The 27,694-nt window shown below is 40.5% G+C and overlaps 1 protein-coding gene across 3 annotated transcripts; it reads right to left on the bottom strand.

Annotated features, from left to right (window-relative positions):
* Nucleotides 1-699: 699 nt before the first annotated feature.
* Nucleotides 700-27,270, bottom strand: dop1a (DOP1 leucine zipper like protein A). 3 transcript variants are annotated; one of them, XM_086154660.1, is made up of 38 exons: nucleotides 26,937-27,270; nucleotides 25,356-25,551; nucleotides 24,399-24,580; nucleotides 23,553-23,723; nucleotides 22,346-22,535; nucleotides 22,144-22,242; nucleotides 21,739-21,838; nucleotides 19,995-20,104; nucleotides 18,414-18,528; nucleotides 18,198-18,318; nucleotides 17,900-18,019; nucleotides 17,393-17,510; nucleotides 16,518-16,547; nucleotides 15,264-15,530; nucleotides 13,086-13,617; nucleotides 12,717-13,000; nucleotides 12,470-12,622; nucleotides 12,266-12,366; nucleotides 11,885-12,150; nucleotides 9,618-11,736; nucleotides 9,324-9,435; nucleotides 8,964-9,146; nucleotides 8,320-8,445; nucleotides 7,708-7,842; nucleotides 7,256-7,311; nucleotides 7,014-7,118; nucleotides 5,873-5,939; nucleotides 5,483-5,627; nucleotides 5,031-5,116; nucleotides 4,109-4,218; nucleotides 3,500-3,649; nucleotides 3,010-3,071; nucleotides 2,520-2,672; nucleotides 2,218-2,354; nucleotides 2,072-2,127; nucleotides 1,809-1,973; nucleotides 1,384-1,513; nucleotides 700-1,303 (listed from the first exon to the last, which is right to left on the bottom strand). In XM_086154660.1, exons 2-38 carry the CDS (start codon nucleotides 25,491-25,493, stop codon nucleotides 995-997), a joined length of 7,503 nt encoding a protein of 2,500 aa, XP_086010786.1. In that variant the 5' UTR covers nucleotides 25,494-25,551; nucleotides 26,937-27,270; the 3' UTR covers nucleotides 700-994. The 3 variants fall into 3 exon arrangements, with proteins under 3 accessions (XP_086010786.1, XP_086010787.1, XP_086010788.1); XM_086154661.1 differs by having other exon boundaries at nucleotides 19,995-20,077; XM_086154662.1 differs by lacking the exon at nucleotides 16,518-16,547.
* Nucleotides 27,271-27,694: the final 424 nt, after the last annotated feature.

Genomic DNA, 27,694 nt, shown 5'->3' with positions numbered 1-27,694 from the left:
CTACAACCAACCTTGATGCTTGTTCCGGCACCGTGAAGGTCACACGGAGATTGTAGTCCCGCCCGACACGACCCTTTGTGGGTGTGCGTGTGAGCAATTGCGCGGGATGGGTGCAAAATCTGTGCCGCTGTCCGTGGTGCTGAAACAACAACCGGCTCCACCTTGCTGTCCACTGGTGCTCTATCCCACCCTTAAGTATTCTCATTCTGCTGGGCATTTAATGAAACTAATCCATTATATGGTGCTTTCTCGAAGGAAGAAGAAGCTGCCAAATGACACATCTGGAAAATGCTTACATAAGATGCAGTATTAGATATGTAAAATACAGCAGCAGGTTGTTTGCACAGCTGGAGGATAAATTAATAACCCTAGCTCAAAAAAGTATATCCATTTTCCCAGCCCTAGGGCATCTGTGTCCTTGGGATTTGTTATGTGTTATCCCAATTGTAAAGGAGTCCAGCAGCTTGGTTTTGTTTTCAGTGGCTAAGAAACTTAACTTTCAGCTGGCGGAAAGCTTTGCCTTAGGATCGGAAATCTCCTGTCAAGTGGCCATCTTTAAGATGAAAAAACAGCTAAAGCAGAAAAATCTCTGTTGAGTTGACACTGATGGCGTAATTTCAAGAATTTGGATAAACTAAAAGATTCTATTGCATCATGTCCATACTGTAAATTCAAATGAATGCTACGACGACAGTGATATAGCCTGTGAAACCCTCCCAATAGAAATCTTTATTCTTTAAGTCACATCGATATGGAATGGCACAGCATCTTTACTTGGTCCCACAGGACTCAACATAAAATGTTAAAAGTCAGTCATCAAAGCTGCTCTCTATATACAAATAATCAGAATTCAATACAATAGTTTTTGAAAAGTAAAACAATTATAAATACAAAAAATGTACAAATTTGTGTTGCTGTATATGTGTTCCCTTGTTTATCACATACAAGTTGAGGTTATTCACGAGTGTTGATCAGTTAATCGCTTGGTGTGTCCTCATGTCTTGATCAGACCCTCTAAAAAGTCTTTTTCCACCATCTCCTCAATGTTCTGTCGAGCTTGGCTCCAAAACACTTTCTGGTTCTCTAGCTTGTGCCCTTCCTTGTGGCTAGAGAAGGAGGCATCCACATGGCTGTGGTTATAAGCAGGACCGGAGCGGCTGCTGGCTTTACTGTTAAACACCTGGCTGAGCACGTTGAAGAAGGGAAGCAGCTGCTCCATGCTGCGGATCACATAGAGTGTCAGCATCAGGTGACCTGGCTCCCACGGCAGGGTTCTGGTGGAACAGTCCTCCTCTGGATTCTTCTGTAGGAACCAATATAAATGATTTAAGAAGAAAAATTCCTGCCAAAATGAAAAAAAAAAGCTCTTCACAAGGATGATACCTTGGCTCGCTTCCTGAGCAGCTTTGCCAATCGGACCACGTAGGGTTTGAACTCTCGCTGGTGAGTCCCCTGACGTCTGACTTCCAATCCTGAATCGTCTGATGCCTCAGGGATGAAGGCCCAGCGGTACCTGTAGCGCAGCAGGAATGAGTTGGTAGGAACAATTTTGTCAGAAATGACATGTTATAAAGTTTTAAATAAATGAGTTATATTCCCTATTCAACCAAATACTGTATTCGCATATATATTGTCATTTTTTTTCTTTCTTAATCTTAAAAATGTTCACAAGATGTCTTGTTTTCAGGCACCAAAGCATCTTATCCCCTACAAATCAAATCAGTGTTAGTTCGGTCACAGACCAAGATTTCTGCACACAGTCCAGTCATAGGCAAGGCTCAATGAGACAAATGTGTGTAAACACTGACATCTGGAACTGAGGCAGGCTCTCAGGAGGCAGGGTCAAAGCCAGGTCCAGGAGCTTGCAGGCAGACAGATAGAGGTTGAGCCATCGCTGACTGTTGTATGATGTTGAAAAGCCATTCCCTCCAGAATAGGTGGTCTCCAACCCTGCTACAGATGGCCCAGATGTCCTAAGAGATATGTCAAAATTGTTCCATGATAATCTGTCCGATTGCATATGTTTTTAAACGCTGTAGTGCAGTTTTCAGTATAAGTAGGTAAGATATACCTTGATATGTCTTCATCTGCTGTTAACTCCTGCTCCATCAATAGAAACACCTGGACCTGCAGAGAAACAGAAGTGAGAATGAAACATCGTGTTAATGACTATTTGTAAAAAAAGAGAAGAATGAATGGCAAAGAGATAATCCTCACCAGTTCAGTGATCATGGTGGGCCATAGTGAGGTGAGGTGTTGAGGCGACATGCGTAGCAGCAGCACTCTGAAGAACAGGAACACCTGAGCGTGAAGGATGGGCACCTGAGGCAGACGCAGACTCTCCACCAGACGCTCTGAACACATAGAACATGGAGAGTAAGCTAAAGATATCCAGTGTAAAATGTTATGACATAATTTGAGATGAACCCCCCTCATCAAAAGCTATTTGGGCTCATTTTAATCATCTTTTTATGGAGAGACATGCGATTGTGTTACATGTGCATGTGCTCAGTGTTTACCTTGTATGTCAGGCAGGTATTTCTGGTACTGGTCCACTTCACTGCTGTAGATAGTGAAGGCCAGCCGTTTTAGCAGCATGGCCCTTTGCTCCAGTTCGGCATCTCTGTTGGTGAACAGACTCAAAGAGCTGCTCTGAGCTACAGCCACACGGGCTGAAGGAAAAAAAAAGGGCAGGAGTGACGGTGCTGGAATGCGATGCAACTAGACATTGAGGGCATTGATGGTTAAACCTTTTAATGCACTTTAACGCTGGAATAATGGTGCAGCTGAGTAGGCTACACACCTAATTGGAGTGGAAACATAAGTGCTTGTTTTGATCAGCACACTTTGCAGAATGAAAATTCAAGTCTATCTTTACTTCTACATAAAAAGTGCAGTCACATTTAGGGAGAAATATTATTAGTAATTTAAACCTGCACCCAGTGGTTTCCTCTTTAGTCATTTCATATAATTTATTTATACATTTGAAAGAAAGAACCAGGAGCTTACTCATTAAGTCCCGAAATGTCGTCTTGTCATGAGTCATCAAATGATCAATGATGGCTCTCCAACTGCAAAAACAGTCAATAGTAACAAGTCAATAGATATAGCCTTGTTTAAACCTGCATTAATATTCCCAAGCTTATGTGAACAGAAACATAGTTAGGGAGACTTAAAAACCGACTTTGCAACAAACAAGACAGTATGTTCCCTCTTTGCCTGGCAATCACTGATATAAATGCAATATTTTTTATATTTTTTTGATAAAATGGCCAGGATATATATACATATATATATACACACACACACACACACACACACACACACACACACACACACACACACACACACACACACACACACACACACACACACACACACACACACACACACACACACACACACACACACACACACACACACACACACACACACACACAACCACCTCTTCAAGACAAAGTGCTGATGATGATACAGAAAAGTGTGTACTCCTACTTACTGACTGACACAGGAGGAGTCCATCTGGAAGAAGGTGTGGTCCATGAAGAGGTCAAATGCCTCCTTCTTCCATGCACGACGGGTATACTGGTACCCACTTAAGCTGCTCAATAGCTGGATGCAGGCCCGATAGCTCGGAGCGTTGTGAGCACTATAAGGAGGATCAAGGAAAGGAAAGGTGTCCTTTCATGTTAATTGGGAATACAATTAACAACTCATCTTCATATTTGCCAGTTAATTTTATACATCTTTGTTTATAAATTGAAAATAATGTTAACTTCTGTCACATTGCCTGACAGAAGTCAAATTAGAAGTCAAATTATATATATTATTACATTTTTATGTCAAAGTGTTTCCATGTATAAGTTTAAAATGTAGGGATCTCTGCAAAGGATGATTTCCTGGAATGAAAATGTCCAAATCTGTCCCAAAATGTGCCCAGGGCCCATGAGTCAAATGAAAATTGGCAAGATGGTTTCAACATAATCCTGCTGATAGAAATATGAACAAAATGAAATAACTCTGCTTGACAAAGGCAATGGTGTCAATTTATAAAAATAAATTCGGCATAAAAATATTTTGACGAAATACAAAAAAAGAATGTCCATACCTGTGGTTGCGGAGGTAGGGTACTACATAGTGCATGATATTAACCAGCAGTGGAATGACTCGCTCCTTTTCGTCACTGTAGAACACCATGTCCAGCAGATGAGCCAGAACCTGCCAAACACGCAGTTCGGTCTTACAGCACATAATCTCAGCAAACATGAAAATGTATTATTATGATCTAAATGTTGAGCTACTTTACTCATCAGGCAGAGGTTGAAATGGGCAAGACATGACTACACCAAGCAGCAGTATGCTAGTAGCACTATTTGGACAAATTGTAACGGCTGAAATATTCCAATCATGTTTTATCTGCGAATGGAAGTGAAGTGCAGATAAAATCTTTTAAATAAGCTCTACACTAACTGAAAATAGCATGGCAGGAAGCAGGTTGCAAAAAGTTTCAGTTCTCCAACTCCTTCAAGCAGTGCATTAAGTCAAGTGTATAGATTTATTGATTTTCCAGTAATGACAGAAGTGGATGTGAGAGGAGTTCATTTATCAGCTGGAGTCGGTTAAGAGTGAACCAGATCTGCTCTGTTAAGTCTGTTTCCATCACTTATTATTACAATATTGCATCTCAGGTCTAGTGTAGAATGAAACAACATCATTACACTCTTTTAGACCAGAGATTTTGACTATTTACTGTTATATACAGTTTCTACACTACCTCAAAACTAAATGCTTTATAAAATGTGAAAGAAGTACTTTTCTGATTTAAGTTAAAAACCATAGAACAACCTTTCTCGGTTATTTCTAATTTTTCCTTTCCGAACATTTGTCATAAAAAATAATTTCAAACCTTTTTGAGATGTTAATGTATTTTGAAAATCACCTTGGAACCAGTATATTCAAACTGCATTTGAATCTACATGTGCATGTGTCTGCATTGAACTGAATCACAAATACATAAGTTTTTTTTGTACCTCAGCCAGCAGTGTGAGAGCATGGACACTGTAAACTGATGGAGTGAAGCTTGAGCTGGAGGCCTCCATTACTGTGAGCATTAAATCTACAAAACAGGTGTCAAAGATAAGCAGGAGCAGTGCAGCAAAAACATGTAATACAACAAACCTAAAACATGCTGGTGATCCGCTAAATTTACATCAAATGACTTTTGTAATACATGTAGACCTTTTGACCAGAGCCACAACAGTACTTTGTATCCCCTTTGTATCGCCTTTAACACCAACTCTCAGTGATTCATTTCGAGATAAAATTTTACATTAAATTTCGGTGGATTACACTAATCCCTGACACGAAAATGCATCTGTGTTACAAACACAATAACTCTCTCACTTGTGCCGGAATACAGGTTGCCCCAAATGTCCATTGCAACAAAAAAATCCAAACCAATTACTGACTTGAAGATACCCACCTTCAACATCCGTCTCCAGGTTGGTCCCATCTAAAACTATCTGAGGAGAGGCCTTCACCTCCAGGTTTCTCCTCAACCATGTAGTTTGCTCCAGGGAGGACCCTGCAATTGTTCCAATGGCCTCCACCACTTTATGAGTCACATCCTAAACACGGAAAACATTCAGTTACTTCATAAAAAGTAACTAATTCTCCCCAATATCTTGAACGATTAAATAGCCAGGAACAAACATGAAGGTCAACCTACTTATTACAATTAATTATGCAAGTACAGAATAGGTGATAAGAGATATTATCTCAATTAAAAGGAATGAAATTAAGTATAATCTCAATAAAAGATATAATGCAAACAATTCAGTTCAGTTGCAGTCTAGGTGAACAGTGTAATTACCTGCAGCTCTCGCTGGTCCTTCTTATTTTCTAGATTGGGATTTTTCAAAATGAACTCATTCAGAACTCTTGAGAAAAGAAGAGATAGGGGGGAGTCGCATAAAATAGGCATCAGCATACATTACTGAGTGAAATAACATTAAGGTTCAATAAATGAATTCCTTTAGTAACCTATTAAAGTAATGCCATACAATCTACTCCTGAAAAATTAATTATCGGAAGTGGTGACAATATAGCATACTATCTCCCATGCACTGGAAAGACTTTTTCTCACAGTGGCCACAAAGCAAAAGGTCATCTCATCAGCACTAGTCATGACTAAGCAGACAAAATCGTTTACCAAGACAAGCCTGGAGCATAACCTCTTGGAAATAATATATTATTAAGCGTTAAAGTTTCTCCGCAACTGGAGACTTAACATAAGCATTGTATGCCCACAGGCAATCTATCAATTTATATTAATTGAACATAATCTGGTTTCATATGAGAATAAAATTATGGTTTACACTAAAGGCAAAGAGTCCATGACCTGTAGGTGATTGTACAAATCTCAATTGGAGAATCATCTTTAAATCACAACATTTCCATTTAGAGGCTAAACTTTGCCATAGGTGACTCCAAGGCCAGACAAAAACGATTAACAATGGGCAGTTTGCTATAACTTCCTCCAATCGGCTGTGAGACTGTTCCACACCACAAGCACATAAACAACTTTTCCTGCATGTAGCGCAGTGCTGCTCACAAACATCCCAAAATGCTCTTTTCTTTTTGCACTACCTTCAATCACAAGGTATTTCTTTTGTTTCTTTCATATTTAATACTTGTTTTATTTGAAATGTTTATACATATATTGTTTATGCTGCCGTAACAATTGAATTTCCCAGTTGTAGGATCAATACTTATCTTATAATATCATTCTTAATTGCCCCTAATGTAGACATCATTTCAATTTGGATGCCAAATTGACACCACGGGACCTTAGCTGTCCTTGGTAACTTGAAATTTTCAACAAGACATTTTAGTACTGTAAAAAATACTACAGTAGTTCTGGAAAATGCCTTTCAGTAGAATGAGTGTAGATCTACCATGTCGCTGTAGGAACATATATTGGATGATATAGATGAGAGGAGAAAGAAACCTACCCCAGAATGAGAAACTGTCCTGGAGCAGGCAGACCTAACTGCACAGAGTCCTTCAGCAGGGCCAGCAAAGACGGCCAGCTGTCCACTAAACTAGAAACAGGAATCCTAAGACATGAAGAGGACATGAAGTAAAAGTTTAAGATGTTAGATGACTGCACACATTATGAAGGCAGGGTCACTGTTTAAATAGATTTTTGGCACTAGTCACCATATTCACCTATATTGGAGGTATTGGGACTCACCTCTGGACATATGCAAAGAAAAACTGAAGCATGCAGACCTCCAAGGACAGGTGTTTCTGTGAGGAAGCGAGTGCAATGAATGATCATGAACAAAGAGAAACTAAAAGACAATTCAGAATTGTCAAAAAAATGAATAACAAAAATTATGACAATATAGTCAACAGAACGGTTTACCACACAACAGAATACTTTCAGGCTATAGACCATTGTTTCTACACTTCGGTTTTGGTCTAAGGGCTTTTAGACAGGTGACAGATGAATGTGATCAAGTTTTTTTTTTTTTAACATCTCAAAATATTCCTGCTCCAGTTCATGCTACCTTAAACCGAAGCAGCTGTACAATGTCAAAAAAAAAACTGTTTATCTCAAGGGAGGAATACATCATATTTAATGAAATTTGCTTCATTCTTGGCATGGTTAGGAAGCTGATATGAAGCATCAAAATGACAAACCTTATCCTTTGCAATGGCAGGAGGCTGCTTCAGAACCTCTTTCACCGTCTGCATGACTGTCTCAGTGCGCATAGCACTCACTGAACGAACAAGCTCAACCAGCAGAAGCTGTTCCTCACTGGCCACTGGAATCACCTGGAAGTGTATTCAACACATTAGTAGAAAAATTAAGAGCTGTTGAATCTTCACATCGAGCCACTAGAGTACAATTGCTTTGAATTTTTCTCTTCTACTCTGCCTCATTCTAAGAAAAATCAATTTCTTTGACTCAAAATTTCATGCAAGGCTAACATGCAATTGAAGTCAACTTTGTGTAGAATTCTAGCTAAAATAAGCATTTTTTTTAAGTAGACGCTGTGATGCTATTCATGCTGGCATCATTTCTTGATCTTAGAATTCTAGTGAGAGAGAGTGATGGTTGACTATTGAGACTTAATTCCAATTGGTTTAAAGGCAATCACATCATCAGACCTAAAATAGTTTTTTGTTAATTAATTATTTGCTCTTAGGAATTAATACCCTTAAAATTTGAACATTATCCAGGCAAGCAGATGTTATTTTTTGTTTTCTTCTTTTTTTGTGCTTAAATGTATTAGTTTTTCCACAACTCACCTTATTTCTGGCAGGAGTCTTGACTTGTTTCCTCTCATTCCAAACATAAGCAATTGCTGCCATGAAGTGTGCTCCATGGTTCATGGATATTGGACCAAGAAGCTCCAATATCTGTTGACGAATTTTCTGTAGAGGCAACATAGATTACAATATTGCTGTTGAATTAAGCCTCTGCTGCTGAATTTTGCAGTCAATATTATCATGCACGTGAATTTTTACAGTCTTTTGACTGAATCGGAATAGACTGAATGGATGAAAGAAACATCAAACTACTCCTTCCTTTCTGTAGGGGAAGATATTCCATTTCAGGGTGTACATCTTATTGTACATTTCTCTTTCATTATTACTTGACAAGAATTAATTCTATCTGCTAAATATTATCAGTGTATGATGACTTTCCAGAAATAGAGGGCAGCTTTCTTTGCATTTGCACAGAGCAAAATTGAATGCTAACAGCTGCATAAATAGTTTTTTGTTTGTTTTTCTTTGGAATGACAAGGGGTGAAGTTTTTTTTAGACCAAAGATTTCAGAGACGCCATCTCCTTTTAAGATTGTTCATTCAAATATTGCTCTGTGTTCAATTATGACTGCCAAACACTTGTTTTAATCACTTTCTGGACTGTCTGAAATGTCATTTGAATACCTTGGTGGAGCCCAAATTGATGTTGGAAGTGGAAGCAGCTGAAGCAGCAGCTGGCTTGTCAGAGCTGTCAGCATGATGAAGAACACTCCACAGTAGGGTGACAGAGGACATGATGGTGTGGAGGATTGACAGGATGCCTGAGCGAGCTTCAGCCAGGTGTTTCTGGTCGACACTCACTTGTAACTGAGAGGAAACAAGACATAAGTCAGCAAGGCTGTGTAAAACGTGTCAAGAAATGGGAAACACTTAACACACTGTAATATGCATCATGAGTAAATGTGTCAGACTCCGAATGGAAAGACACACAAGAACAAGCCCAAGTTGTATTTGTTGCAAATGATACGCTTAGAGCACCCTCACCTGGTGGTATTGGGAAGTGGGATCCAGCAGGCAGTAATGGATGATTGCAGTGACACCCTCAAGCACTGTGAGAACCAGGTCAGGAGGAATGCAGAGAGCCATCCAGTGGGGTCTACAAAAAAGTATTGAGATTTTCAGTAAAAACTGATAAAACCTTAACAGAAAATCTCATTTATAAGTCTATATGTAAATGAATTGCAGGTGGGAAATGGGTAATACATTTTGGAATTTGATAGTCAAGACTGCCATCTAGTGACATTTTGTGAATTTTGTCAGTTAAATCCGTCATAATACCTGGTGTCACTTATCCCAGTCTCGTAGCGATACTGATGAAGTAGATTTTCTAGGTTCCTGCACAGCTGCAAAGTGACCGATGCAACAACTCTCCTCAGCACTTTCCCCATGTATGGCAGGGTGGCTGTGATGAGACTTATCCACTGGGGATGCATCTTACAGGCATGGTGTTGATGCAATGCCCGAATTACTGCACACAAGAACATGGTCTGTGCAGTGATAGGGTGTCCGTGGAGGTATTGCAGTGAAGTCATTGGTTGCTGAGGGTTGACATGCTCAACCTCTCCCCCTAAGATTTCAAATCCAGCCCCTGTTCCACCTCCTGTCCCTCCACCTCCCGCCACTCCGCCAGAAGACTCCCCTCCTTCCTCAGATGGCACAAGAACGCGATGCTCCAGGACAACTAGGCTCTGCAGCAGCCTAAGTAACTGGGACTGGACTGCGCTACAGCTGTCCATCTGGTCTTCCGACAAGTTTATAATACTGTCCTCTGATAGCCCTTCTTCCACAGAGGCCATGTTGACTCCTGCCACATGCTGGTCGTGCCATTTCTGGGCACTAAATATAGAGGAAAGCAGGCAATGGAGAATCACCTTCTGAACTTTGCACTTAGACAGGACGTCACTGATGAAACTAGCGAAGCCCTTTGCTGAGCCATCCGTGACTTTGGATAACTCAATGAATAGGAGCGTCAAGACCTCCACACTTGTCAGCTGCATGGCCCGGTTCCCTGCCAAATCCTGAGGACTTGCCGGCACATGAGCAGAGTAGTAGCTCCGTAGGAAGTAGAGACAAAGGGAGATGATAATTTCAAGGTACATTGCGCTACGAAACGAGTGAGAATGGGAGTCCTGGGGGATCAGGCAGTAGAAGTCCTTGCCCATTAAAGAGACCTTGTGGCGGGCCAAAAGATTTTGGAGCAAAGACAGCTGTGGAGTGTAGGTGTTGTTGATGCTGGTGGTGGAGATGGCACTTACAAACCCTGAGGGAGCGGCTCTAAGCATGGCTGCAACTGCTGACAAAGCATGAAGGGTCCGTGAGGAATCATACAGCTGGAGGTAGAGAAAAACATGCTGGTAGAGTGGGTGGATGTTAAAATGGGGAGGGGCAGAGGAAACTCTACATCCTGTGACACCCCCAACATTGCCACCAGAAGCCCCGCTGGGTGATCCTGTGTCACTTTCAATCTCCGATACCTCACCCTCCCCACAACTGTACCAGTTCTCTAAATCCAAGCTATCCCTGAAGAAAATACTGGGTGGCCGAAGCTTCTCAGCCTGGCTTGTTGCCTTTCTGTGCCTTTCCATCTCCTTTTTCTTGGATTTTTTGATCTTCGGTTTGGCCCCTGGAGATTTGTCTGAAAGCCTCTCCATGATCTTGCCTTTAAGACTGAGTTGGGTGCTACTATGGCTACGTTTACGGGCTTGAGTGTCATCCACCCCCAGGCTGTGGTCCGGGGTGGCTGGGTCTGAGCTGTCGGGCAACATGACGATAGATGGTGAAGAACTGTGGCGGGTGATGCCCTCTTTGTGCTGTCCCTCCATAGCTTTATCCACTTTTGAGACACAGAGGAACTCTAGTGTGCCTTCAGCTAGCATCTCTGGCAGAGTCTGTTGGTTCGGGCCATATGTAGTGCCGGAGTCATTCCGGGGACCTGTGGAAGTATCTGAGGAAGTGCTTTCTGTGTCTGTCTGAGGCCAGTTTTCAGATGACAATGGGACTTCATGAGAATGCTCCTCTAATAAACCCAGGACCCTTTCTATCAGGTCATTGACAACCAATGTCACGGTTTCCTCTAAAGAGTCTTCAGACATGTCATCTGAAGAGCCAGGTTGTTGTTCTGAGCTTCTGACAGTGCCGCTTACTCCTTCTGGGTCCTCAAAGCTGCCATTTTCCACCGGAGAAGAATGAGAACCACTCGATCCAGAGCTCTGGGGCTCCCTCTGTTGGTCGGCATGCTGATATTCACCAGCCAGCTGTAGATTCTCACTGCTCAGGCTCAATATCGAAAGACTATCACTTAGAGGGTTTACAGTAAGAAAAATGGATCCCATGTCACCCACTGCAAGACCGCGAAGCTCCTCTTGTGCCACTCGGTTCCCTTGTATCTGATCAAAGTCTAATGATCAGAAGAAAAAATGAGGTGACAGAGAGAATACGTTTTTCAACAAGACAGGAAAATACTACAAATTTTTATCATAAAAAATCCATAAGGAACATTCGGTGTATCTGATACAGTCAATGTAAAACATTAACTAAATACTTACTCTCCGAGAAACCAGAATCCTTTGCAAAATGGGGTTCTGATGGCTCTTGTTCAGGCAGGTCAGGAAAGACCTGGGCCCAATGACGCTGAGCTTGTACCCTTTGAATGGACACTCTGTGAGTCTTCGGGTGGAGCAAAAGGAGAAGGAGAGGCTCTAATACCCGAGCAATGTCATGTCTTTGAAGGATCTGATTCAGCCAGGCTCGGCCAACAGAGCTAGTACACGGATCCCAATAACTGAGGCTGTCCAACATGATGAACAAGGATCTACAAAGAAAGGGAGAAGACAGCACTATGAACAAAATGAATCGCAGAGAAACTACTGCTAATGGTAAGTGCATCAATGGTTGATCTTTCATTCAAAAAATAGATCCAGACCTACCTGTCAAATGTGCGATTAAAAGGAGAGGACTTGGTAATATTCAAATCTCTTGTCAAATGCCACAGCACAGAGAACTTCACATGGGCCTCAAGGCGGATTCTCTAAAAGAAAAGGATTATTGGCAAAGATACATTGTATTTGACTCATTAGGCCTGTTTGTGTATTGTGTATTGTGTGTGTGTGTGTGATGTACATCATACTGACCTTGTCCCTATGCATGAGTTGCTGGCTGATGACATCTTCACAGATGCTGGAAGATGGTACCAGGTTGTGAAGCTGATAGAAAAGCTCCACACTACGCTGATGGTGTTGAGGTGTTCCTTCACTTAACTGGTCCCACAGAATCAGAGCCACACTCTGTGCAAAACATTACACAGCAAACAAGATTGAGACCATTAAAAATGGATGGAAAATTTAGATACAACTACTTTTACTGACGTAGGAGCTCTACCTTGAAGAATTCTGTCTTTTCAGCAATGTACTTAAGGATTCCCTGAGTGAGAGGGGGCCTGATAACCACAGCCACTCGACCTTGGCTGGGACTCATCGGCTGAGCCGACTCAGAGCTGCCGCCAGACGCTACACTCTCAGCAGTCACCATTGCAACAGACTGAGTAAGTCCCACAAGGTCCATGAGGAGGGATATAGCTACACCCTGGAGACAAAAGTCACTGGCCAAGCAGCAGGCATCCATCAGTGCCTGCAGCCAAACCGGCAGACGGACCAGCTCACAATCTGTATAGATAGATGCAGGAGGGATATTCTTCAATTAAGTGAAATAAAGTACTTTAAGCAACACCATTGGCTATTTGCTACTTACCAAACTGTTCTTGAGTGGGTGAGGCCTTAAGGTTACCTTCTGCAATATAGACTGGAAAGCTGGAACATTCAAGAAACAGCTGGCAGGCCGCAGTGAAAGCAGCAACGTACTCTTTCTGCACCAACACAGACACCCAACAAGGCTCTGTCCGCTCAGTGTACCCACTGTGTATGAAGCCCTCTGAAACCAGGGTTCCTGACTGCATGACCTCAACTTTCTCATTCTCCACTTTTTCCATCTTGTCACAGGTAATGTATAAGCTAATGAGACAGGAGAGGAATTGTTGGAAGTGTTCCAGGCAGTTCTGCATGACCGGCTTGTCCAGAGACTTGGCTTGTGATGAGCCGGAGGAGCGACGACCTGTCTTGAGAGCTGGGTGAGGAAGAACTGTACGGTCTGTTTCCTCTGGGCCGTCCTGCTGGTACTGGACAAAGTCTGTGAAGCCACTTTCAGCAGAATGAGTACCAGCAGGATTTTCCTCATCCCCAAACACCTCCCCACTGCCAGGTACTTCCGGAGTGGTAGGGAGAGCCTGCACAAGGGAAAAAGGAGATAGGATGATAAGCCTTGCTATTAGTGGAGAAAATGAAATCATCAAAAAAAATAAAAATGTTTTAAAACAAGTCTTTTGTTATTCACATTATAGACAAGAATAATGTGGAATCCCAGAAAATATTTGACATCATAACAAGTGGGTTTTGCAGTTATAGAGGAGGTACTTTTTAAATGTGAATTTTGCAAAATAATTGAAATAATATATATAATTATTGTTTTCTCTAACTTATCGTGAACAAAGAGCCTAAAAAAAATTAATCTTGTATTCTGCACATTGCAACCGTTCTTTTATCAGTGAAACAGAAGGAAATGGTTGTCTAAAAAGGCATTACAAAGCAGATAATAATCAGTTTGTGTATCAGTTTAAGATGTGCATTTTAAAAGTGAACATATCAGGTCTGTCACTGCTCTGTAGACTCAGCAAATCAAATCCATAGCTGTACACAGCTGCTAGGTTTGAGTGGCTGTTGTTGACTGTGGGGTACACTAGACATAACTGCAACTACAGCTAGACTGATATAGCTACAAGTTCCAAGTATTCTTTATCATAGTTAGCCTTTGGGAGCCCAAAGGCTTCCTGGCACCTATTTTGATCAAGTGGCACATATATTCTGGAGCCCGGACTCAGATGGCATGCAAGCAAGCACATTATCTATAGCCCCCACAGGGTGGGGGGTTGGGGTGGGTGTATCGTAGGCAGTTTATGTACAGTATGTGGGATGTTTTCCACTCTGATGGTGATGGGTCACACAGGAGGCAAAGGCGAGACTGCACTTCTTCTTCCACAGAGAGAAAAGATGAGCTGGGCTCAGCTGTTTGTTCTCTATCTTCTGTTTTTCTATTCCCAAGCACATTGTGGCCTTTCTAAAATCATCTATCACCCTATCCATCCCTGGCCTTGGGACAGATTGATTCAACTTTTAACCATGCCTCACTGAGCTCTTTCAACACTTAAACAACCAGGTTGCTAGAGAGGGACCAGGAGGACCAGGACAGTCCACGAAACAGTTGTTCTGAACAAGTCCTCAAATAGCTAGTGCCCAGGGAACATGGAATGGCAGGCCAGTCAAGGGACCACCTTACCATAGCAGGAGGCAACAAGATCTGGGGTGGGCCCTGTTCAGGGACGTGGTTGCTCATCAGAGCTTGAAATTGTGTTTTTTTGGGCAGTAACTTAAAGGAAAAGTAGGTCAGGAGGCATAAACTGGGACAGAAACACACCTTATGCTCTATACTATTACCAAAATCAAAAACAGAATTATCAGTTGAGACAATTTGTTTTTATGTCAGAACTTTTCATAGTGGAGCCAGTTTGATGTTAGTCATAGGTTTCCAGTTCATCCTGATAAAATAAAAAAAATAAATGAACCAATTCAAACCTCTTTTATCTCGGCCTAAATCATAATGAATTGAGTGATATAGTGACCCTGTGAATGAGTTACCGGTCAAGTTTAATTAGTAAGGTCTCAATGTGTATGTATCGCAGGTTTATGTTATTGCAGAAAAAAAAAATCTCTGTTTCCATTATTTGCTAGAGAGGAATCAATTAAATAAACTTAACTCTCGATACAGGCGTTGAGTAAGTGGACATGCAACCACTTGACTCTTCATGTTTTGACTAACCCGTTTGTCCTCTTTGTCTCTGACCTTCTCCTTTGCTGAATTTGACAGGTTGCCCGTGGAGTTGGAGAGGCCCTGAGTCTGGGGGCCAGAAGGCAGGGCCAGAGGGGAAACCAGCGGTGGCTGCACTTTGCTAAGGATCTTTGAGCAGAGACGGAGGCAGTGAGTGAGCTCTCCAAGACCCAGGTATTGGAGGTGACAGGTCAGTGCTGCCACCATGCGCAACAACAGTTGAGGAAGATGCTCTGTCTGGATCTCGATATATGTTTCCTGGAAAAGTTGGAAACGCACTGACGTCAGGAATATATAGTGCAGATACCAAGTTTCCAGGTGGCAGTGATGTAAAGTTCATAAAACTCACTTATGAAAACAATGGATTTTGTACATTTGTCTCAATTAGACATTATCACATTAATATTTCATATGCAGAATAAGTGTCTTATCCGTTCTTGGGAAAATATCTACATAACTGCTACATTTTCATTAATATGAACATAATATATAAATTCATCCTTATCATGTTATAAATAACACCTGCGACAATGTCTTTACCTACAGGCAAGATTAACATGAAAAATGAAACACCTTTTAACTGACTACTGTGAGTTTGTAACTATGGATAATTTCCACTAATTGAAGGTATCTAAAAATCTAAATTTTGCAGTATTGAACATAACTATTTGTCTTGACAACAACAAATACAAGAGCAGATTATGTCAGGATACAAATATAAGAATATACATTGGACTGGAAGAGTAGCTCTTAGGCCCTTTAGAGCTGTTTTTTTTTTTGTGGGGGGGGGGGGGGGTCGAAATAAAATTACTATTATTCAAATAACAAAATAGCATTTTGAAGAAAAACAAATAGGAAAAAGAAAAAAACACTGAAAAATTATTAAACATTAAACCATGAATTAAATACAAAGACATATAATAAGTGCTGCAAAACTTTAAATGAGTGCATGCATGCCAAAAAAAAGCACATACACACTGGGCAAAGATTTCATTTTCACAAGATCCACACCAAAGAGCCAGGGTGAGATATCATCACATGAAATCACAGATATGGTCACACCTCTTACTGCAGACCATTTTAACTGTTAACATATGATGGTTAGTCAATCATTTTGAAATGATCAGTCGAAGCGGTGCAGTAACAAACATGGCCTGAAGGATGTTGGCAGGACATTGCAGAAATGTTATCGTAGCCTCAGTGAAGCAGTGTGAGGTGAAAAAGCAGGAAAGAGCAGTACTTTACCTGGCAGATTACCCTCATGCTTCTAGTAGGCTTCAGGGAGAAAGAGCAGATAGTTTGAACAGACAGGAGCAAGCAGAGCACAGGCCACAAGACACTTTGTTTGCAGAGACATACACACTTCATACGCTCTTTTTCTCTTACAAACAAATTGATAGAACACAGTGTTCCTTCTCTATCTTTCAAACACACAAACAGAAATCAAGCATTTCATACTGGGTTATTAGAGAATAAAGGATTTCCAAACTGTTTGGATTGGAAATACAGTATAGACAAGCACATCTCTAAGAGGATGCAAAATGTAATTTTGCTAAGAAATAAACAAACAGGCAATTTTACAGTTGTGAGGAATCTTTACATATAGACACACACTGTGGAACACACATACACACACTGACACAACCCTACAGTGACAGTAACTTTGCAGGATCAGGCTGAGAATGTAAATGTTGAAGAGAGGAAACAAAGTTGTTCATAGGTGTGTGTGTGTGTGTGTGTACTTAAGAGAGATGAAAAGGGAAAGAGAAAGAGAGAGAGCGTAAGTGAGAGGGAAAGAAATCGCATGAGAGTCAGAAGCTTGAAACAAAAGAATGCACTAAGAGGGATGCATAACCACACCAAAAAGGGTTAAAAAGGGAACAAAAATAAAACTGAGCAATAAATTTGAGAGAATCGCTTTGAAATCAGATGAGGATAAATCGAGTCCAGAGAGTGGAACAAAAAAGGAAAAAAATAAAAATATAAAACACTCCTTTTCAATAGATGTCACAGAATAATTGAGAATTATATTAAATAGAACAGAGATGAAAGATAGAAAAGATAGAAAGAAACGCTGGGAGAACGAAAGACGGAAGATTAAACAACTAAACAAATCTTACCAAGGAGACGATATCAAGAAGGAAATCAACTAGTTGACAAAACTCCACCAAGGACAGTTCTGGGGGATCGAAGACCCCACCATGCCGCAGAGCACATGTACTCACATTTTCTGTTCTCCTGAAACAGACCCAGTTTTCAGTATTCAGTACTTTACCATTAGTTTTATTTTTACTTATACTCACTTTAGCTCAGACTTAAATAGCTGTAGAAGTCTTAGATGGCCCACAATAAGTTTGTCAATCCATGACAAGCACAGAATGCATTGCAATGATTTGAATCCCCATTTTTACTTGCCCCATCAAGTCTAACGTCTTTTCTTTTTTTTAAGTTTGATCATCTGACTTGGACTCTATGATCAAACAAATCCTGCCAACAGGATGTATCTACTGAATACATAGGAACTTGAATTTTCTCTGTGTTTCTCATCTGTTCAGGCAGCGGGTTTCTTCACAAGTTAGTTGGCACGCAACTGGTTGTGATTCATTCCCTAAAATCCTCATACAAACCTGCAGCATTCCTCAAACCAGCAAGCAATATAGTCCCACATGTAGTACGGCTCAAAAGAGTTGAACAGGAGATTAGCCGTCTTAATCAGCTCTGCTGTTTTCTTGTTTTCCCGTAGTTTGCTGAAAATAGTACATAAGGCAAACATTTGAATCAAGAAAATGCGCGAAACCCCGACTTTCTGAGATGACGCTACACAGAGTATTACAAGAGTAAAATACAACAAGAGTATTTTATCATCATCTTTATCTCAACTAAAATCTGATACATATGAAAAGAATGTGATGGAGTGGAACTGACCTACTGAGGTGTGTGTGATCCTTGCTGAACTGACTCTGGTTTTGGAGATCCAACTCTTTTCGGCACTGTGTGTGTAGAGTACGGAACACCTCAATCAGAACGTCTTCTAAAATGGCAGGACCTGGAGACAAACACATATACACTGAGATTATATACACAGCGGGCACAGCAAATATAAAGAGGATTGTTTGTGTCTATATAATGAAGGATTAATACCAAGCTCTGGTTTGTCCAGCAAACTGATGAGAATGCGAAATGGCTTCAGGTCATGCATGAGAGTGCTCTCTTCTTCCCCACCACGGGCCTTGCCCTGCAAGATCCCCACCATTGCCTGAAATATAGACATTCACAAATAAACCATCAAATTCTTATTGAATTATGCAAAATTTCAAGATTAATATATTGTGCTTAAACAAAAATTCTACATCCAGAGGCTGGACATTTTTGCAAGTCTCTATCTCTATAGCAGCCACAAAACTGTAGATAAGCTGCCTCCTCTTGGAAAGACTGGGGAGATCTGTTAATTTTTCAAGGTCTGAAAAGTAGAAGATATACTTCTATGCAGACAGTTGACTGCTGTCTTAGGCATATTATCTTGAACAGCTGGGGAATTACCATAACAAAGTCTGGTTACTATTTGCTTTTCAATTTCTACAATATTTTCCAATACCGCATATCAAGGTTATGACACTGGTTTGGCATGGTGGGCGGCAAAAATTAATTCTATGAGTTTTTATTTCATAAATCTTTTTGTTTGTTTACATTTACAATAATTACTCAAGTACCTGCTGTAGCATTTTAGGCAAACCAGTGTTTTCCAATTCCATCTGTTGAACTGCATCCAAAGTAGGATTGCACGCCAGTAGTGATAGGACTGTATAAATTTTCATGCTCGGCTGTCCTTTGTGCTTTTAGATGTTAAGCATTAATTTATCTCAATTGATGGTGAAGGTTCGGTTAGAGTAAAGGCTTTTGGTCTGAAATAAAAGATTTTTTTGTACTCTGAAATGTGTGTGTGTGTGTGTGTGTGTGTGTGTGTGTGTGTGCGTGTGCGTGTGCGTGTGCGTGTGCGTGTGCGTGTGCGTGTGCGCGTGCGTTTGTCGAAGGACTGCACATCACACAGCTGAGGGTACATCCATTTCCCTTTGATTTTTTTTTTTTATAACAGTTTGTTTCTTATAATATTTGGCTGTGACAATATCACAATTACAGTCCCTCCACCCCACCCACTCCAATTTTTGGTTTTTACTGTGCGTGTTTCACGCTTCGTCTGCCACATAATGGAGTAAAGACTGCAACAGACAGTCCCTGCAGTAGCATCCTTCTCCCAACGGTGTGAGCTCCATTTACTACCTCAGAACAGATGGCAGAGGAACAAATGGAAAAAACAAAACAAAATACCAACATGAAATACTTCCAGAAATAAAACTTCCCCTCCTGGTTTCTCTCTGTAACCCCTTCTCCAACCCCTGGAGTACCAGAGCCTATCAAAAGCTAAGAGTTCCAGGACAGGACAGATTATTTGAGCAGCATAAGAGAGGACGGGGAGCTGTCTTCAAAGCATATACTGCAGAAATAGGAGCAGAAGGGAGCAGAATATAAATACAACCCCCTTGAGGATGTGTGATGTACAGGAAGAGAGGGATTAAAGGGATGAATGACTCTTTTGGGGACAACAAAAAAGCCAAATCTAGGTGTGATATGATTTCAGTTTTTAGGAAGCCAATTTTAGAGATATGAAACTATTTTTTAATTGGCAAATTTTATTAGTAATTATCTTAAAATGGCAAACCTTACATGGACCAGCATGTCTTTTGAGAAGGTGTTGAAGTAGTGGCTGGCGTGCTCTTCCGGGTTGCTCTGCCGACTGCTCCGGGGGCCTATTTTAGCACCATTGTTGTCAAAACCTTAAAAAGACAAAGAAGTATAAATGTAGGTGAATGAAAGTCCAGCTGTAGCCATACATATTTCACAAACAAGCTAAGAGGCAATGCATTTATGAAAAAGTAAATCATATATAACTAGTTTCACTTGTATGTATGACTCAAAATTCCTAGTAGCCGTGTAATCCTGTTGACTGCATACTTTTCGCCCTGCAGTAAACGTGCACTAAGTGCTGCCAGGGATCAATTAGTTTTAAGCCTTAAACCTCTACAACTGTTAATCCCCACTTGATTCATACATATAAAATTAAATAAGTTGGGAAAATGAACAAACTGGCCTGACCCACATGTCAACATGAGATACATTTAATCTGTCTTAATTTAAGCACCTGACCTTGACACTGACACCTCATATGTTCTTCCAGCTGACACTGAAATGTCAGATTTTCTAATCTTGAATACGCTGTTGCTTAAAATGACAGTAAGCTTTGGAAATCCTCAACCAAGCAGATACTTACCAGCAAATCATCCGCAGTCAGTTGCAAACATAAAAAATAGGTATGAAGTGAGACAATGAAAAGAACACATTGAAGCATTGGTGGATACTGAGTGATCCACAAAACAGATAAAAAAGCACCCACACAACAAGGCACATATATGTATTCAAAACATTCATGCCAAAAAAAACACACACAAAGTGTATAGGTGTTGGTACGGTGTCCACCATTGCGTGTTTGAATTTTTTTTTAATTCTTTGTGGAATTAAAGACCTAATATTAATGCTCTTGCCTGTAAAGGATTGTGAAAACAGGATCATTAAAGGTGTGAACATACTAGGAAAACACTAGTCATTTTATTACTTGACATAATGAGTCCTTGGAATAAAATTTATAAAGAACCTGCATATTTGTTTTAAGACATTATAACACGTTTTACTCTGTAATTGTAGTTGCCATTTTCCTCTTTTTAAATCATGGGAAGTCGTGAAATTGTATGATGTCAAATTGCTGCATTTTATCTAAAGAGATAAATATGGACCTCTCAGTGTTGACTGTCTTCGCCCATTATCAGAGGAGACAAAAAAAGTAGTTTACCTATTTTAACGCAAATGAACAATAGTAATAATGTCATCAGATCACAATCTTTGCTCACTATATATCACAGCCTTGCTTACCCTGAGATCTGCATAAACAATAGACAATAAAATTGTTTCATTTATCAATTCACAATCTAGACTGCTGATCCACATAGGGTGGCGGAGGCTGGAGCTAACCCCTACTGACAGTAACAGGTAGGGTTTATCATGGACCAGTCAACCATCAATTACAGACAACACATATAAACCTCCAACTATGTACTCTCTCTCTTCAGACTGAAAGGGCAATCTAGAAGTTTAAGTTATCCTACGGCATGTTTTTTGATTTGTGGGACAAAGTGGGAGAGGCTGAAGAGAACTGACAAGGGCATTGGGAGAACATCCAACCTTCACACAGACAGGACCCAGTCAGCCTGAAATTGATATTGTTTAAATCCATTTTTTGCATTAGCCACAGGAAGTAGAAACTGATTGCTACTCCTCTAAATTATTTGAAAAACAACAACATAAGTGAGAATCATCATGCATCTAAGCATAGTGTGCGTGTGTGTCTGTGGCATACCCAGCAGCCAGGCATAGAGTCTCCGGTTGAGGGACATGTCTCTTCTCAAAACAACATGCAAAGCAGCCGACAGTATCCGTATCATATCAGGGCGAGTCGCCTGAACACAGCAATATAACACCAAAACATCTGTGACTATTAGTTTATTCTCAAAATACACATACGTACACAGCTCTTTAAATTTAACCTGCCACTGAGCACCAATATAGTGGCTTGTTTTAAAGACCTCATCATGATTACAAACAAAAGAGACATCAGAAATCAAATTGCTAATGCTAATAATAAATGACTTACATGAATCAGAGGGTTAAATGTTTGTATTCCATATGAGGGACATGCATCACGATCAGAAAGGATTTATTAACCAACCAGACCTGCAGTATCAGCATATAAAGCTATCCTCACCTGGCTCATGTGGAAGGGGAAACAGAAAAGGATCAAGTCAAGAGTGCTCCTCTGAACCAACACACTGGAGTCCTGAACAGAGGTACTGACTGCCTCCACCTAGTGAACAAATGACACATAGATATTGGACCTCAAAATGTATTAAATAACAAAACAAATTAACAAGTTAGTGTTATTGTTCTGCCATGTGACTGCCACCCACCATAAGCTCGATGTCGCTGCCCATGACGTAAAGCTGGTCCTCCATAGAGAGCTTGCGGTTGAGGTGCAGCAGAACGAAAGACACCCCAGGGAGACGTACAGCAGGGCTGGTCAGGATGCTGCCCCACAAGGCACTGTAGAAAGCTGACTGCTCTACTGCTGCAGCCACCTTCTCCAGCAGGGTGTTGGTTCTACCAAGTGCAAAGAGCAAAGAACATGCACAGGACTAATTGAAACATATTTACTACATGCTACAATGACAATTCATAACAGCTTACAGTAAGTTTAGACCCATGTAACTGCCTGAGTGGGGGCTTTAAGTAGTTATAGCCCACATTTTTGAGACACTTAACTCTTGTTTTTTATCAGGTATCAGCTGATCTAATTTAGTGCTTTTCAGTGCTCCTTTTAACAAATGTAATGCACATGTCCAAGTACAGATAGGTTTATTTATGATGATGTCAATCATTTAGATCTGGATCTACATTTAACCTTCGGACTGACATTGGGCATGGATTTAAATTTTTATATGGTTATCGATGCATATTTAGTTTTAGTTTTTTAATAATTTACCTACTTATTTTATTTACTTTTTGCTCCAAATCTGGCATTGACATTTTGTGGACCCTCAAAACACTGTCCAAGCACTAGCCAGTTAAAAGGTTCCACTTGTCTATCATCACACTGTTCCAATTAAAATTATTAGTTGTCTATATGGCTGAATCAAAATAAATTGCAAATAATGTTTTTACCCATAAAGCGTATTTCAATTTTTAATGCCTCTAGACATTGATTTGAATACCTTTCATATTATATAGGGTCTTATCTTTTTTCTAAATCTCTTTCATGACTTTTAATGCTTTTTAATGACCCGCAGAAACCCTGTTTTGTCTGAATGATTATTTCTTGAGATGGAGATGAAGTAGAAATGGACCCCATATAAATGTGCTGCATGAACAGATAAATTATGAGCATAAAGGTTCCTTTCATTTCCCCAAATTATTTGATAGATACAGTAGTGTGCCTCTTGTGTGTTCAGTGTTTTGCTCTGCAGTGAAACACTGATCTTGCAGCGTCTCACGTCTCATGCATCATTCATATATGGTGAAAACAATTCCTTTCTTCACAATGAAATAGAATTCCCCTTGTAATGGCATGGCCCACAACTCTTTATTCCTTTACTCCTTCATTGCTGCTCATCTTCTTACCGATCATAATATTCGGATCCCTCCTCCAGGCCAGGGAGTACCCCAGTCAACAGCCCCTGTAGGCCTGGTTTCAGTGTCTTCCCAAGAGGCAGGTAGTAGGTCTCATAGAGTCCCAGCAGCACAGGCTTTACAGACATCGCCGCATTGGACAGTAAAGGGAAAAGTCCAGAGCTGTGTTGAAGAAGATGACAATGTTAATATCTAATCACTCAACCCAAAAGGGCTCATGTTACACCTCTGTTCATCCAGTTGCACTGGCTACCAGTAGCTGCCAGGATCAAGCACAAGGCCCTGACCCTGGCATTCAAAACCACCTCAGGAACACGTCCAGCATATCTGACCGAAATGATAAGACCTTATGTTCCTGGCAGAGAGCTGCGTTCCTCTAATTCAAACCTATTAGCAGTACCTTTTGCTCGCTCTAAGCGATCTCAGGCAAAACTGTTCTCAGTTCTACTACCTCAGTGGTGGAACAAATTCCCAGAAGCAACAAGACTAGCATCATCTCTCTCAACCTTCAAGAAACAGGTAAAAACGTTTTTCTTTCAGGACTTTTTACTGCGCTGATGCCCCAGATCAGGTTGGCAGCAAGTTAGGCTATGCAGTGTGTGTGTGTGTGTGTGAACGTTTGTGTGTCTCTGTCCAAAAAAAAAAAAAAAACCTCACCAACCCAAGCTTACTGTTCTGTATATTTCCTGTGCATCGTGTATTTGCAAGTGTATTTGCAGTCCCTATGTCCTCTACTATAAGTCGCTTTGGATAAAAGCGTCTGCCAAATGCAATGTAATGTAATGTAATATAATCTAAAATAATTTTTCAAGTTTCCATGCAGATGGCCACACTTACCTATAAAGAAAGAGGTCTTTGGCCAGCCTCTTGGGTCCAATTATCTTAAAGATAATTTCATAGGTCTCTAAGGCCTTGCGGTGGACTCCACTGGGCAGGGCAGGGTGGAGGCACTGGGCAAGCCTTTTGCCTATCGTCAGCTTTTTGGGAACCACTTGGTATTTCGCATTGTTCTGTAAAACCTGGGACAGCAACAGAAAAAGGTTGAATATGAGAAATCCACAAAGAACACAGGTGGCAACAAAAGATTACTGATATGTAGAGATGTAGATTTAATCTATTTTTTTTAATGTAGATAGCATAACGCTATGACCCTGTGTAAGAGGTTATGTTGCCTTAGATTTTGTGGAAAGTGGAGAAACTTACACATTAAAACGAAATAGTTATTCTTTGTTGTATATTCTGTCTGTTAGGTAACATATAAAATGATTGAGGTAAAATGTTGTGCAGTCTGTGTGCAAATTGTTTGGTAATGATTCTCTGAATGTTTCGTTTCTTTCAGGTTACTGCTGTTTGGGTTTATACCAAACCAGGTCTTTATTTCCCTGCTTTTTTTATATTATATTATACAATATTATGATGGCTAAATTCACTTTAACGGCCAACCTGCACTTGAAGATAGAGAAAAATGTTTCCAATATTTGTCAACGTTGTCATTTGTCAATGGGAAGTTTCAAATATGGTATATAAAAGATGCATGAGACAAGAGGGCTCTTACAAGTTAATGCATTGGTTTGGGTATGTTTACCTGATACTGAAATGCAATTGAAATTTGTTCTTCTGAATGTTTTTTTAGGGGCACACTGCATTTTGAATTACTGCACAAACAAATCTTAAATAATACAATATATTGATGAGTTGGATATATTTTGTGATGTAAACATATACATCTGGGAGTTCTTTTAAATGGTATTTTTTTATGATCTGATGTGCTGCACAGCAAGCTCAGATTATTACCTTATTGAGTTTGCCGAGCGCAGAGATGAGGTCTGCCCACTCGCTGGAGTACTCAAAGTTCTTGAGGGCTTTGTCCACTGCTGCCACATAGTTCCTGTATTTGGAATCACTGAGCAGCTCCACTTCTTCTGCATTCATCCTCCTGTGTGGTTCTAATGCTAATGTTGATCACCAGGCAGGCATGTGTGCATCATACCTTACAGAAATGACAGGACAAAAACCATGAGGACGTTTCCTCTCATTCACATTTGGCCTGAAAGCCCAAGTCCATCCTTCAGTGACTTCTGTTCTGGGGAGTAACCGGAGCCGCTGAGTCATACAGCTCAAGAGAGCAAAGTCTGATGTGAGCAACCATCACTATCAGTCCAGTTGGGGAGTAAGACGACAGCCTCGTACAACTACCGAGAGATCACCAGGAAATCATCTGCAGATTTTTGAGAACACACCCCCTTCTATTTTAACAGAATTCTGATGAGGTAATTGGAGAAATAACTTTGGAAGGGTGACATTTTGAAGGCAATTACTCAGTCTGGAATGAGATTGGGAATTTATATCACATGCCCGCACTTGTCATGAAGTGGCTTTTGTTGGCACACCAAATTATTAAATATATGTCAGCTCTTGGTCCCTTGGGCAAATAAAATAGCAACCAGACAAACAACTTAGGATAGCAACTCAAATATTGTGTATAAATAACTACAACTGGTTTCGGTTACATGTTCAAAATATAATCAGTCTTGCAGATGTATCCACACCAAATACAACTTGCCTTATCAGTCCTGGCTAAAGTGTTGCATAAACCTTGAAATATTCAAAGTTTACTACCACACAGAGCTATCCTGACATGGGAATCTTTCATTTTACAAGTTGTATGGACATGAACCCTCACCAAACGTTTTTCTCTGTCTAGAAAATAGTTTCAATTTTCTGTAAAAATTTGGTCCATCAGGAACATGATTTAAAGAATTAAATAAAATCAAGAAACAATGTAATTGAGCATCGAAGAAAGCAGTAAGTATGGTAGGGAGCCGCGTGATAAAATGCTCATGTTTTTACCGATGCCAATCTTGTAATGATTGACTGGGGCCCAGTTTAAAAAGTCACGGAAGCAGTGTTTCAAATAAAATGACATCTAAAAGTATTTGTCGGGGAAGTGGAAAGCCGTGAAAAATCTACGGAGAGAAAGTGGAGAGCGAAATCAAAGACTTCTAGTGTAGATTTCAGGGGGAGGAGAGGAAGCCTCGAAATCTAGCAGTTCTGCTTTCGTTGAGACAAACACAGGAAGATGATAAATTGTCAACAACAACAGCAACAATGTCGTAACAGAAGAGCTTCTATCACCTGTCATGTGTAGAAAAAATTAGGAAAACCATAATGTTATCCATATTTCCTGATATATTTTGCTTATCTTTACCCACGGACAATAATTATATTGGTAAATGCGTAGGGAGCGTTGATGCTTGTGTGATGTAGCGCGCCTGCTAGCAGCTACTTTGCCGCTGACAGGTGAGACGCTTACAGCTAAGGTACCGTACACGGCGATTTAATTCAAGTAGGGATTAAAAGGATGAAAAAGCTTACCGTTGTATCTATCTGACCGGTAACTGTCATTCAATCGTGTGGCCGGTTCGACAGGTGAACACGGCTGACAACGTCATTGATATCACTAGCGAGTAAGCTAACGTTGGTAGCAGGTTGTTGAGTTGATGGAGATGCAGGGCCCGGCTCTGATAGCACCCGTTCCTTTACGTCAGGTCTTTTGACAAGCAGGTGTTGACGTAAACAAAGGGTGATTGTTTTCTACATATTCTTATTTCTCTTCGTATCTTTCCAATGTTTGTGATCATATGGTGTTGAGCGCATTGGGAGGAATAAAAAAACCCTGACGACTGACAGCTCCCAGACTGCACTGCAGATTGTCGCCCTATGCTTGTGAAGTTACCTCTAGTTAGCACGAAATATTAGCAAAACGGTGTTATTTTTTTCAAAATAAAAGCTCAATGTGCGCCGTTTGAAAAACCATAGGGCCTAAAAGTCAGCGTTTCAAAATGGCACATTACTCGAGCAAGCCGAAAATCAAATGACCATATTTTGATTTGCCTTGCGCAAATTCATTTACTTTGCAGCTGAATCGCATGAAAGTCATTTTTTGTAAATTCTGAGGATATCACTTGGGTGTTTTATTCCATACCTTTCATTGTTTGGCCCTATTTTGTTTGGGACCGCAGTCGATTTTTAACCATTTGATATTTAAGTATTGTTTTTCCCACATAAAATCAAAACATTTAATCTCACCTAAAAACTCTGGCCTTGTATCATTATTAATTCTCTGTATTGAA

Source organism: Fistularia commersonii, chromosome 11 (genome assembly GCF_037954325.1).
Source record: "Fistularia commersonii isolate RoL2024-O1a breed Wild chromosome 11, RoL_Fcom_v1.0, whole genome shotgun sequence".
Classification (NCBI taxonomy): domain Eukaryota; kingdom Metazoa; phylum Chordata; class Actinopteri; order Syngnathiformes; family Fistulariidae; genus Fistularia; species Fistularia commersonii.
This window is presented reverse-complemented; position numbering and strand designations above follow the sequence as displayed.